This window comes from Pongo abelii, chromosome 12 (genome assembly GCF_028885655.2).
Source record: "Pongo abelii isolate AG06213 chromosome 12, NHGRI_mPonAbe1-v2.0_pri, whole genome shotgun sequence".
Classification (NCBI taxonomy): Eukaryota; Metazoa; Chordata; class Mammalia; order Primates; family Hominidae; genus Pongo; species Pongo abelii.
In genome coordinates this window covers 36270412-36283263 of record NC_071997.2, presented here as the reverse complement: position 1 = coordinate 36283263, position 12852 = coordinate 36270412, and the positions used below count along the sequence as shown (strand labels likewise).

General features: G+C 46.7%; 1 protein-coding gene across 2 annotated transcripts in view; it reads left to right on the top strand.

The window, feature by feature from the left end:
- The first annotated feature begins 4448 nt into the window (after positions 1-4448).
- Positions 4449-12852, top strand: part of UXS1 (UDP-glucuronate decarboxylase 1) — a 95956-nt gene continuing 87552 nt past the window's right edge. Inside the window, exon 1 of one of the 2 annotated variants that reach the window (XM_024241941.3) lies at positions 4449-4664. In XM_024241941.3, coding sequence (XP_024097709.1) covers positions 4571-4664 — 94 coding nt within the window. In that variant the 5' untranslated portion in view covers positions 4449-4570. 2 annotated transcript variants of the gene reach the window in all.

The window sequence follows — 12852 nt, the reverse complement described above, 5'->3', positions numbered from 1 at the left end:
TACCATCACAAGAGCTCTGCTTTTCCCTTATATTGGTAATGTAAAAGCAATTATAAGGCTGCATATGAAGTATGATAGTAAAGGAACTGACTTTTGCACATATATCTAAATGAGTGTTGTCCTTCAGAATGATCACCTTCTTATAATGTCAGTGGAATTGTCTTCCCATCTATTTTATGAGTTTTATTACTTTACAGTCTTGGGGTGCTTTCATGGTTGATTACCTCCTCTGCTTTTTGACTCAATTTGGGCACCTTCCACCTTCCCTGATGCTGTCCTTGACTGCAGGACCAAACAATGAAGTGGAGGTGGAGGACATGAAGAAGAGGACTATTTCATGTCAGTTTTTTTCATGTACCAGCTGCTTGTCTGCTCAAAGTACCTTTGAGCAGTTAGAACTTTAAGTTGGAATTGGTTAAGTTAGAATTGGTTGTGCACCAGAAACCCCAAATCTAATTGCTGTAACTCCATAGCCCCAGATGCGTATAGGGAAGCCATTTCTTTCTATCTTTTCCCCTACCTTCTTATTGCATCACTACATCCTACCTTCACTGCTGACTACATATACCATGTATAGTTGTGCAGGTTGTTCACTGACCGAAGGCAAAATATCACAGAAATATATATATATAGATATAGATATAGATATAGGTATATAAAATATATGCACACACATATATGCATGTGTATATATACAGATCTATATCATAACAATTTCCAGAAAGAAGTAAAGAAGGTACATTGAGGAAAAGGAGCCTTTACCTGCTCCCTATCAAAATATCATAATGGTCTAGCAGCAGCTCTGCCTTTCAAGATTCCATGCTTGCATACCTTAAGATATCATAAGGTCTGAAAAGTATGACTTACAAGTGGCTGATACCTAATTCACAATTAGCTGATTAATTCACTACTGCCTTATCATACAGTGGTTTGAGCAAAGCCCTAGGTCAGTTTTTAGGAACTCATCATGACTGGGCTCTCACGCAGCTCACTGGTTATTTTAGTCTAGAATACAAGACCAGCCTTAGACTAGACAAGGAAGGAATTGCCTACATTATATGATATGGAGGCTTTTGTTCAAAACTATCTCCTCCATTGGCAGTTTCAGTACATAAAAATTCATGATGAAATCATTGAACTGGAGGGAACTTGCCAATAGAACCATGAATACCATGAATCATAGGTTCCCCCCAGTCCCCTGTCCCACCCTGTCTCAACCACACAGGCATTACCAATATCACAGCACTTTCCTGTCGTGTCTGGATGCCCTTCCTAATCCAGAGCTTCAGGCAACCCCACATTTATACTGGAGTGGGCATGCATATAAGACCTATCTGTCAACTTTGAATTCTAGTCCAGGAGAATCATTAAAACACAAACACCTGGGAGGAAAAAAACTTTCAGTCTTCACTAACACCTCAGGAGGACCTGTCACCCCAGCATATGATGAGAGTCTCATTTGATTACTCTTTCTCCCTGTTGATCTATACAATCAACAGAATATCTGTCATTCAACTTCTAAAATAACCCTCAAAGTTATTCCTATGCGCTTTCCACCACAACTACTAGCTTTTCTCGCTCTTGTCCACTTGAATTGCTGCAGCAGCCTTCTCTGAACGAGCTTCTCCTGAGACCGCTCCCACTCCAGCCGATGCTGCTGGAAAACCTGCCTGGATGATGGGAGCTACCGCTTGAGACAAACAGTCACACCCCACTATCTGTAGACAAAAGGCCAGACTCTTATCCTGGTCAGGTTTCAGAAGATATTTTAAGGGTCTTTGGTACGTCTTAGGGAGGGAAGTGGATTTTCTTAGAAAACACTTTTATTAGCAGGTATAGATGAGGAAAGTAAGTCCTCCATGGGTATGGACAAAACGAGGGAAGACAAACTGCACAGCACAGGAATGAATAGGAGTTCCAGAGTTGGGGTGAGATGCAAGGTTGTGGGGAGAGCAGAGGAGAGGAAAGGGGTGTGTGTGTGTGTGTGTGTGTGTGTTATGTGTATGTGTGAAGGGAAAGGATAGAAATCTGCACAGATGCCATCCCAGTGGTAAAGTGGTCAAACAAGTGACACTGCTATATGTGTGTACTGGAATCGAATGATTTAGTAAATGGATGGCAGATGGTGGGAGCCAGGTTTAGGGAGATGATCCTAAAATGATCCATGTGGCAATGTATTAGAGTTGGAGACTTCAGTAGGAACTCCTGTTTATAGACACATAACTTGTTCAAAAATATGTAATCACTCAAAAATATTGTTGTTAACCTATCCACTGGAAATATGAGGGGGCTGACAGTAAGGGGAGGGGACAGGGAGGGATGAGCCCAGAACCTGCAGGGGAAGTAGGGATGGGCTGGGAAGAAACAAGGGAGGCTGGGAAGAAACAAGGGAGGCAAGGAGCACAGGGAAATGGTGCTGCCTACACCCAAGATCCCCAGAGGAGCTTGGAGGGTCTCTTTGGCATCTCCCTCCCTCAGGCTTTCTTACCTCCACTGGGTGCACACTTACTATTGCTTTTTAATTCTGGCTGCGGCTGAGCTGGACACCAGCGTCCTGGGACACCAACTGCCTTCTGGGTGGCAATAATGACAGCAGCAGCTATTTCAACTGCAGCTGCTAATGGTATTTCCATATACTTAATCCCACAGGGCAGAAGTTGGCAACAGTGTCCAGCAGCACAAAAAAATGCTAACTGGGAATGCTGGGCTTAAGGAGTTCAGTACAGAAACGGCAAATACCCCACAATTTCTGACATTTTTCATCTAATAGGATACCTATCAACTAAACCCTACCTAAAACCTAAAATGCTTGAAATCCGCCTAGAAGCTTGTCTGATTTTGCCCATAGGTCAAGTGTTAATGAACTCTTCTTTTCTTCCATTTCTGCTCCTCATCTTTAATCTAAAAACCACGAAGTCATGGAATGGGAAAGGCCTAGAGCTCCACTTGCTCTAGTTCTTTTTTCAAAAACCATAGATCTAAGGCAAACCCAGAAAGTCAGCCACGAAGAAATGCAGACTTACAAACAAAATCGATTTGTTCCAAACTGGTGTGCTCTGGGGTCCTGGCCCCTCTGGGAACCCAGGACTCAGGCTCCCATGCCAGGTGTTTTGTCACTTGGCAGCCTCCTTGGACACGTCAGAGTCAGGGAGCTGGGCTTCTCGAAAGAAGTCCACTCCATCTATGGGCAGCATGCATAGCAGGGCAATCCGCCTTAGCAAACCGCTCAGTCTGTTTCCTCCTAGTCAGGGATTCTCAATAGGTTTAGGGGAGGGGTAGGATGGAGGGCGGTTTTATCAGAATCACAGCATTTGCACTATAGTTTGAAAGATGTAACATAAAGCTGCTGCTTTAGTACCAGCTGCCATATTTCCTTTTCTTGGAGGTTTCTAATAAATCTAAAGGAGGGTGATCTATTAAGTTTAGCAAAATGGCCTGAGGTTCCAAGAGGCAGGAGAGCCGCTGCTGACTTCAATTTCTCCGTATAGCTGAAGATGAGCTCTTGAAGCCTGCAGATCCCAAATCCGGGATCTCTCTTAATGTGGCATCACACACATCTGTGTATACCTGTCTTTTTTTCCTCCATGGGACCAGCTCTCTCCAGATCCAACGACAAGCTTCCGATTATCTGTGGATCTTCTGCTACATCTCCTTGCTTGTAATCATCATTCAATAAATGCTTTTTAAACACAGGTACCTCCTATGTAATCAGTACAGCACTCATAAAACAGACATACTCAACAAAAAGATTGAATGAAACACACACGACAACATGTTCAGGGTTTTTCTCTAGGCAGAGACAGCGCAATTTCATCTTTTCTTTTCCTAGTCTATCCTAAATTAATATACTTAGCACTGCTTTTTAAAATAATAATAAAAGACTATTATTAAAAGAAAGGCACCCCAGTTGATCATAACCAAGGAAAAAAAAACGCAGCCAGTTTTTACTTCGGCAAGGTTTAGGGGATTTATCATTTTCGCTGCCGATATTCTAACTAAGAAAAGCCAACTAAACAGCCCAGAGAACAAGGCAACTTTCTGATGCAGGCATTCAACTTCTAAGGCTCGGCCAAGTTTAGCAAATAAGTTTCGTTTCACGGCAACACCGGAATGCCCACCGCGCGCCCCCCGCCAGGCGGGGCTCGGAAACTGGCCACCGCGGTCGTGCCCTTGGGTTAGGGACGCACCTCAGCGAAACAAACCCAGCCGCACCTTCCGGCTCGCACCCGCGCGCTCTAACTCGGGGAAAAACAGACCAGAACGCGCATGCGCCGCGCCGTGCCGCGCCGCCCACCAGCCCTCCAGGCCACATTCTTCGAAAACCGAGGCAAGAAAGGCGGCAACTGCGCCTGCGGGGAGAGAGGCCGGAGGGGCGGGGGCGGAGCCGGAGGAACGGGGTGGAGGCGCGCGTGCGCGGTGATCCCGCCAGCAGGAAGCCCGGCGCGCGGGGGCGGGGTCGCGAGGCGGCAGGAGGCGGGGCTCTCGGGGCCGCTGCCGCCGCTACCGCCGCGCATTGTGCAGCAGGCGGGCCCCCGCGCGGCAGGGCCCTGGACCCGCGCGGCTCCCGGGGATGGTGAGCAAGGCGCTCCTGCGCCTCGTGTCTGCCGTCAATCGCAGAAGGATGAAGCTGCTGCTGGGCATCGCCTTGCTGGCCTACGTCGCCTGTGAGTGCGCGCCCGCTGCCAGCTGGGGTGCCCCATTCATTCCCCGGCGCCGCGGTGGGCCGGGCGGCGGTGGTGCGGGGCCCCGAGGCGGCCCTGCAGCCCTGCGTTGCTCCCCGCCCCGGGCGGGGCCGGCGCTTTCTGCTCCCACCCGTTTCCACTCTTGCGGCAAAGCGGGCCAACTTGGGCGCACACCCCCTACCGCTTAGGCCCGGGCGCGGACCCCGGGCGGAGGGGCCCCTAGCCGTCCTCGGGCGGCCCCAGGTCCCTGCCTCCTGCCCGGGCGCGGGGGACTCGGCGGCGGCGCTGTAGTCCATGTCGTGCTGGGAGCCGGCGAGGGTCCCGGTCGGCGACTCCGGAGCGTGTCGCGTGGGGATACCCTTGGGGACACCCGAGGTCGCGCCGCGGTGTTGGTTAAGTCGGATAAAAATACTGTGGCCATTGGCAGAGCCCCCGCTCCGACTGTTTGCGCCTCAGGAAAATTACTCAGCGTTTAACTCTTGGGGAGCCAAGTGTGGGCGGCCCCCCGGCCCGCGGCCGTGCCCAGGTGTCGGGGCGCACGGGCCCCCCCATTCTAGGTTTTCCCCCGGGGCTCGGCGGCCGGGCCAAGCAGGCAGGCAGCTCGGTAGCCGGGCAGGGCGTGCCTGCAGCTTCTCCTTGCGCGGGTCTAGTTTCTGTCATCGCTCACAGAGTGCTGCCTGGAGACAGGGCAGGAGGGGCACTTCGCAGGCAGGTGGTCGGCCCTCTGCTTATTAGGGAAGTCAGAAACCGTCCTTTTAAATATCTATTCGTTGGGAATATGTTTTAATTGCTGCTATTAATACGTTACCAAGTAGCAAAATTGGACTAGAAATAGCTCCCAGTGTGAGCTGCGTTTGAATGCTAGCCACCCAGACACACACTGAAATGAAATCACCTGCTAACCTGTTGAGTTACCAAGGTCTGATTCCAGAGGTTAGTGGGTACTTCACTTGTCTGAAGTGACTTCAGTTGAGCTCTAGGAAGGCAAGTATGAGTAGATCCAGCCTGTCTGCTACAGCCCAGCTGTTCAGGAGGTGGAGCTGGAAAACCCCAGCAGGACTCCGGGTTGCTAGGGGAGGTTTCAGCATGGGTGTTAGATGTGTGTAGTTTTGCAAGGGAGGAAGAACTAGTCTGAAGTGTGTGTGGTCAATCTTGAGTAAGAAAGCTGAGACCCAAGAGGAAAGACCATTTAAAGTTGAATAACTATTATTATGGCAGTAATACTACCTACATTTGTTGAGTGCTTAACTGTGTGAGTCATGATTCTTAGTGCCATTGTCTCAATCATTCAGCAACCCTGGGAAATCGGTACCATAATGATTCCTATTTTAGAGGTGAGGAAGTTAAGGCCAAGAGAGATGAGGAAATTTATGGATGATCACACAGATAGTAAGAGAAGGAGGGCCAAAATCTGAACCCAGAAAGGCCTGGGAGCAGGAGCTAGAACCCAGGTCTTCGGACAGCAGTTTCAGTGTTTATTTTGGGGGTATTCTATAGTTGCTGCAAGGGTTTAGAATTAATAAAGTAGGGGATTTATGGAGCCATGGGAACTTTTTTTTTTTTTTTTTTTTTGAGACGGAGTCTCGCTCTGTCGCCCAGGCTGGAGTGCAGGGGCGCGATCTCGGCTCACTGCAAGCTCCGCCTCCCGGGTTCACGCCATTCTCCTGCCTCAGCCTCCCGAGTAGCTGGGACTACAGGCGCCCGCCACCACGCCCAGCTAATTTTTTGTATTTTTAGTAGAGACGGGGTTTCACCATGTTAGCCAGGATGGTCTTGATCTCCTGACCTCGTGATCCGCCTGCCTCGGCCTCCCAAAGTGCTGGGATTACAGGCGTGAGCCACCGCGCCCAGCAGAAAAGTTTTTTTAACCAATCATTCCTCTGACCAGGAAATCTTACCAAGTCCTTACTGTTGTCGCTGAACTTGGCACCAGGAGACACCATGGGTGCTAAAACTTACCTGGTCTGTGCTGTGATGGTACAGCACATATACCACATAGCGTAGCACATTGGTTCTCAGACTTAAGCATGCATCAGAATCAGTAGGATTTTTTTTAAAAAACACAGACTGCTTGTCTCCCACCTCAAGTTTCTGATTCAGTTGGTCTGGGATGTGGCCTGAGAATCTGCATCACTAATAGGTTGTTCTGTATGCTGTTGCTGTGACCTGACCCCACTTCGAGACCCACTGGCCAAGATGGTGAGGTGGGCATGAATTGGAAATGAAGGTTAAATTACAAACTGGTGTGAGGAAAAGGAGTGCATGAGAACTGTGTCAGGAACTCCTGAGTGAGAGCAATCAGGTACGTTTGTTTTCTTGAGGAATCAAAAGTGAGCTGAGAATGGATGGCTTATGTAGGAGTTAACAGGGAAGTCATAGGAGAGAGTGTGTTCTAGGAGGAGCAGTGTGTGCAGAGGTCCTGCGGCAGCCAAGAGCAGGCAGTATTCTAGGAAGGGAAAGAAGGATGGTATTGTTGGAGTGTGAAAACAAAATTACAGCCATGAGGCTGCCCAGGCAGACAGGGGCCAGAGCAGGCAGGCAGGCAGGCCTGGGGTGCAGCCCACGACATGGGTGATTTTAGCTATGAGGGGTTTAACACAGGGTGGAGGCAGTGTTAATAAGGAGCAGGTATGCTAAGTCTGAGCCACTCTGCAGGGAAAAATGTTACAGGGCTTGTGATTGATAACACCCAAGGACGCTGAAAATGTAGTCCCTCAACGGTGATGTCTGTGTTTTCTAATCTCTGCTTTTCCTAATTAGTAATCTTGCCCTCCCTGTTACAAGTAAAATCTCACCACTGTTTGAAAAAACTGTCCATACTTCCCAATTATATACACCTTCACTGTTAGCCAGCCTCCGTTGCAGAAATGCCCTCCCTGTTTTGGGAACAGAACTCAAGTTCTGTTAGCCTTTCTCCTTCTCCTTACATCTTTCCCAAAGTCTTTGTTACTTACTCTGGCCCTGAGTCTCCTCCTTGATACCACATAACTCTTCTTCATGTCTTGGGGTTGACCACCTGCCAACTTGCATTGTACTTGAGTTCTTTCCCATTCATATGTTGGCTTTTTTTTTCTCAATGAAATCCTGATTCTGAGGACAGGGATTATGTCTTATGTGTTTCAGCCCTTGAAGCATTTATAGCAGTGCTAATGGCTCATTGAAAGAACTCAGTTTCTGCCCTTTGTACTGAATCAAAAATCAGGCCAACCTACTAGGCAGACTTGGCTTGAATTACCTTTAACGTATTATTTTTTCAACATGCATATAGTGTAAAAAGTTAAATAGCCTCTGCAGGGCCAAACAGTATCCCCTGCCACCATTTCCCTCTCCCCAGAAGCAGGCACTTCATTTCTATTTTTTTTTTTTTGATATAGAGTTTCGCTTTTGTTGCCCAGGCTGGAGTGCAGTGGCGTGATTTCGGCTCACTGCAACCTTGGCCTCCTGGGTTCAAGCGATTCTCCTGCCTCAGCCTCCCTAGTAGCTGGGATTACAGGCGCCCGCCAGCACACCCGACTAATTTTGTATTTTTAGTAGAGACGGTTTCTCCATGTTGGTCAGGCTGGTCTCAAACTCCTGACCTCAGGTGATCTGCCCACCTCAGCCTCCCAAAGTGCTAGGATTGCAGGCGTGAGCCACCGCGCCCAACCCCTAGGCATTTCACTTCTTTTAGTTGATTATTTTGGTATTTATCGTTGTGCCATTGAATCACCTGGTTTCCTGATTTTTCAGTTGTAGATATTACCTAGTGACTTTGTTCTTTGGGAGATGATTTTTTTCTTCTCTTTGCCCCTGTACATGCTCTCCACCCTCCTATATAGATGTGGTATAATCTCACGGAGCTCATCATGCAGTGTTTACAAGCATGACTATGTAAATGCTGTTCCTAGTGAGTCATGTTGTAGGTTACTTTTTGTTTTCTCCAGCGAATAATTGGCTGGTGTTCTAATTTGCTTGCTTTCTACGCAGTATGACAGATCCAACTCCAAACTCTTTGCCAGTTGTCGCGTCTTCCCCCATGATGTTCACGAGCATCAGGATGCCCCTCTGTCAGCACCCCTTCCTGAAGAAGGGCCCTGGGGCCTTCTACTGCAACTTGTGGATACATCTGAGGATCAGCTGCCAGCCTCACCACCTGCACCCACATCAGCCTGGACCTGCCCACCGCAGGACTTCTGTTTCCTGACTTCCTCTTCCTGACTCCCTCTTGTTTCATTCCCTGGTTTGGATGTGATGGGAGGTGAATTCTGAGACTTTACCTATAAGTATGTTTTCTGCCTTCATGTCTGATAGATTGATAGTGTAGAATTATAGAAAAAAATTCCTTTAGAATTTTTGAAGCATTGGTCCAGACCTTTTTGGCCTCCAGTGTTGTTGAAGAATTTCAAGCCAGTCCTTTTCTTTCTGAAGATTGTAGCATCTTTCTTTCAGGTCTAGTCGTCAGTGTTCACCACACATGTCCAGCCCCCTGTCCCCCAGTCTCTTGGTAGGATTGCCCTCCCTTCCTCACTCCCTGAGCTTGAGGGCCTCACGCCAGTGGCCTGCCCAGGAGCTGGGTGGAAGTGCTACTTCCACTTCTGGGCCTGCGCTTAGCTGCGAGTGTAAGTTGCTGCCAGAGTTTTCCTTCCCTTTAGTTTGGTTCTGAACTCAGCTTGACAGTGATGATACTCAGCTTGCAAAACCCCCTCCCACCCATGCTATGACCCTGTTCGATTGAAATAAACTTGAAGAATAAATCTTGGTTGTTGTAGGCCTCTGAGGGCTTTTGGGCTGCTCATTGCTGCAGCTTAACAATGCCTGCCCTGACTGATACATCCACGGTGTTCCAAGATCCACAGTGCTAGGCCTTGGTGTATTTTATCCAGCATGTTGGGCATTTTTTGTGCCCTGGCAATCCAGAAACACTTATTCTTCAGTTCTGGGAATTTTCTTGAATTATTCTTTGGTGATTTTCTCCCCTCCCATTTTCTATTTCATCTCTTTCTGGGACTACTACTATTCTGATATAGGATTGCCGGACCAATCCTCTTATTTCCTATTTTCTATCATTTTAAGGTTGTTGCGCTTTTGGGAAGCCTCCTCATTTTTGTATTTAGACTCTTCTAGTGATTTTTTTACATTTTATTTTTGCCATACTTTTTCATGTATAAGAGTTCTTTTTTGTTCTGTGAACTTTTTTAAAAAACTAAAACATGGTCTTCATTTCATGGTATATTCTCTGGATTTTTAAAAAATTTGTTTTCTTTTCTCGTTACTGAAGGATCTCTTTCCTGTAGGCTGCCTTCCCGTTTCTGTGTGAGGCTCTCCTCAGATGGCCTGCCCATGTTTAAGAGTAGGGGACTCTATGGGGATGGGCAGTGCCTGCTGTGAGCTGAACCTTTTCTTGTTGGGGCCTTCTGACCTTAGTGCTGCGGGTTGGTCCTCCCGGGCTGTTGTCACAAGACTCTTCCTGGTCCCTGCAGGAAGGGGAGGCTTGGCTGCCTTCATCCTGGAGCCCAGTGAGCGAGGGCTACAGCCTAATCAGTAACCTGATTGTCCCAGGGGGATCTGGGCTCCTCTGTCAGAGACCCTGATTCCACCCTCTCCAGAGATGGAGCCACCTGTCTTCTGCCAGGGTGGGACAGGAGCTGGAAGTTGTCCTGCTTCTTAGATATCTTTGAAAATCAGACTTCCTGTCTCTGCTGCCTCCACACCCATTGCAGATGCGCCAGGCCTGGCCAGTTCTTGACCCTAAGTATAAATGGGCCGGCCATTCCACTGCCCGCCCAAGTCCGTGCCCTCTCCATGTCCCCATATTCACCTATCTTCTTTTTCCCATCCAGTAGCATTTTGGTGCCTGTTCTCCCTTCCCCTTCTCCCTGTCCACATGGATTGATTCCTTAAACAACAAGAACAAAAAAGAAGTCAGGGAGGAGGGATATGGAGAGAGGGGCAGGGAGGAAAATAGATTGCCTATATTCAAAAAGAGAAAAGAAATCAAAGACAAAAGACATTTTCTGATATTTTAGTTGGGTTTAGGAGCCAGTATCTTTTCACCTTTAGCCTTTGAAAGTGAGAGTTGAGGCTGGTCGCAGTGGCTCATGCCTGTAATCCCAGCATTTTGGGAGGCCAAGGCAGGTGGATCACCTGAGATCGGGAGTTTGAGACCAGCCTGGCCAACATGGTGAAACCCTGTCTCTACTAAAAATACAAAAAATTAGCTGGGCATGGTGGTGGGCGCATGTAATCCCAGCACCTCAGGAGGCTGAGGCAGGAGAATCTCGTGAACCCGGAGGTGGAAGTTGCAGTGGACCAACATCGTGCCATTGCACTCCAGCCTGGGCAACAAAAGCGAAACTCCATCTCAAAAAAAAAAAAAAAAAAGGAAATTACAGTTGTGACATCTAGAAACATTTATGTAATTTTTGGTGTATCGTGGATTTTGTTGTAGTGACATTTTAGTTGTAATACCTTTCTTTCCTGTCAGTGTTACTTAACAAGAAAAGAGATAAAACCTGAAAACCATATGAAAGAGTGTTTTATGTGTCTTAGTTTTGTGTTTATGGTAACAGACTTCAAACTTCTCTGAGGTTGGGACTTTGGTTACAGTATAATTTTGCCCTTAATATAATCAGCTCCCGCATGATTGGCAATTGCCCTCATAAATTCACTTGGGACACAATTGTTAGCCTCTGCCTTGGAGGATGTGCAGCAAGTTAGATATCACTGTGACGCCAAAGGACCCCGGGGGAAAGCAGACAGCTAAAATCCAACAACCTAGTACTGGTGGCATTCCCAGGCTGACCTGAGTGTGAGATCAGCTTGGGCTTGTCAAATGCAGGTTCCTAGGATCCTCCTAGGCCTGTAGGAGCCTGAGGATTGGAGGCACAACCTGGAAATTGTGAATTTTCAACATTTTCAAAATTTCCTTTCAGATTTTCTATCTTTTCTACTAAAAGAATATTTTAGTGAACACCCAAATACTCTGCCCAGATTCACCAGATGCCTACATTTTTTCCACATTTGTCTTTCTCTTACTTTTTTTTATATATTTTATATGTACTTTTTTTGTTGAAATATTTGAAAGGTGCAGACATAACAGTACTTCACCTTCAAGTACTTTACATATATCTCCTAAGAATAAAAGTATTCTTCTATATAATCTCATTACCATTATCACACCCTAAAAATTAACAAAATAATATCCAAGATATAGTCTATGTTTAAATTTCCCCCCATTGTACCATAAATGACTTTGATAGCCTTTCTGAGATTTTTTTTTGCTTCTGTTTTTTTGAGACAGGGTTTCAATCTGTTGCCCGAGCTGGAATGCAGTGGCACGATCTTAGCTCACTGCAGCCTCAAAATCCTGGGCTCAGGTGATCCTCCTGCCTCAGGCTCCTAAGTAGCTGGGACTACAGGTGTGTGCCACCACACCCAGCTAATTAAAAAAATTTTTTTTGTTTAGTTTAAAATCTAGGACCCAGTCAAGATTTACATGTTGCATTTGGTTTTATGTCTCTAAATTTCTGGAGCCATAGTAGCCTGATTTTTTTTTTGTTTGACTGTTTCTCATGACATTTACCTATAAATGTGTGTGTGTGTATATACATATTTATGTATATTCATGTATATATGTGTATGTGTATATGTATATATATAAAAGCCCAGAGCAGTTTTCCTAAAATGTCCCACATTCTGGATTTGTCTGATTGTTTCCTTATGATTAAGTTCAGTTAAACATTTTTATAACAATGCTTGCTAGTTGGTGTCGTTGGGAACATGTAGTGTCTGGGCTGGTGCCACTTGACAGTGTTCAATGTGACCCCTGGAAGGAATGGCCTCTACGCTGCTTCATTTTGAAGGTACATTTTTGCAGTATGCAATCTGTGGAGTGATTCTTGACACCTGTGCGAATATCTTGTTCTCCAGCCAGTGCATTTCATGTCCATTGACAATCCTTGCCTTGACCAGTTTTTATGTTGGGGATTGCAGTTAGTGATTTTCTAATTTTGTAAATCTTTTGATAGTTATTAACTGGTGGTGTTTTGAAAAGAACTTTCCCTCCCTCTTTCTTCTCCCACTGTATTAGTTTCCCGTGGCTGCTGTAACAAATTATTCCAAATTAGGTGCCTTTGAAACAAGAGATATTTATTATTTCTAAGTCTGGTGGCCAGAAGTCTGAAATCAAGGT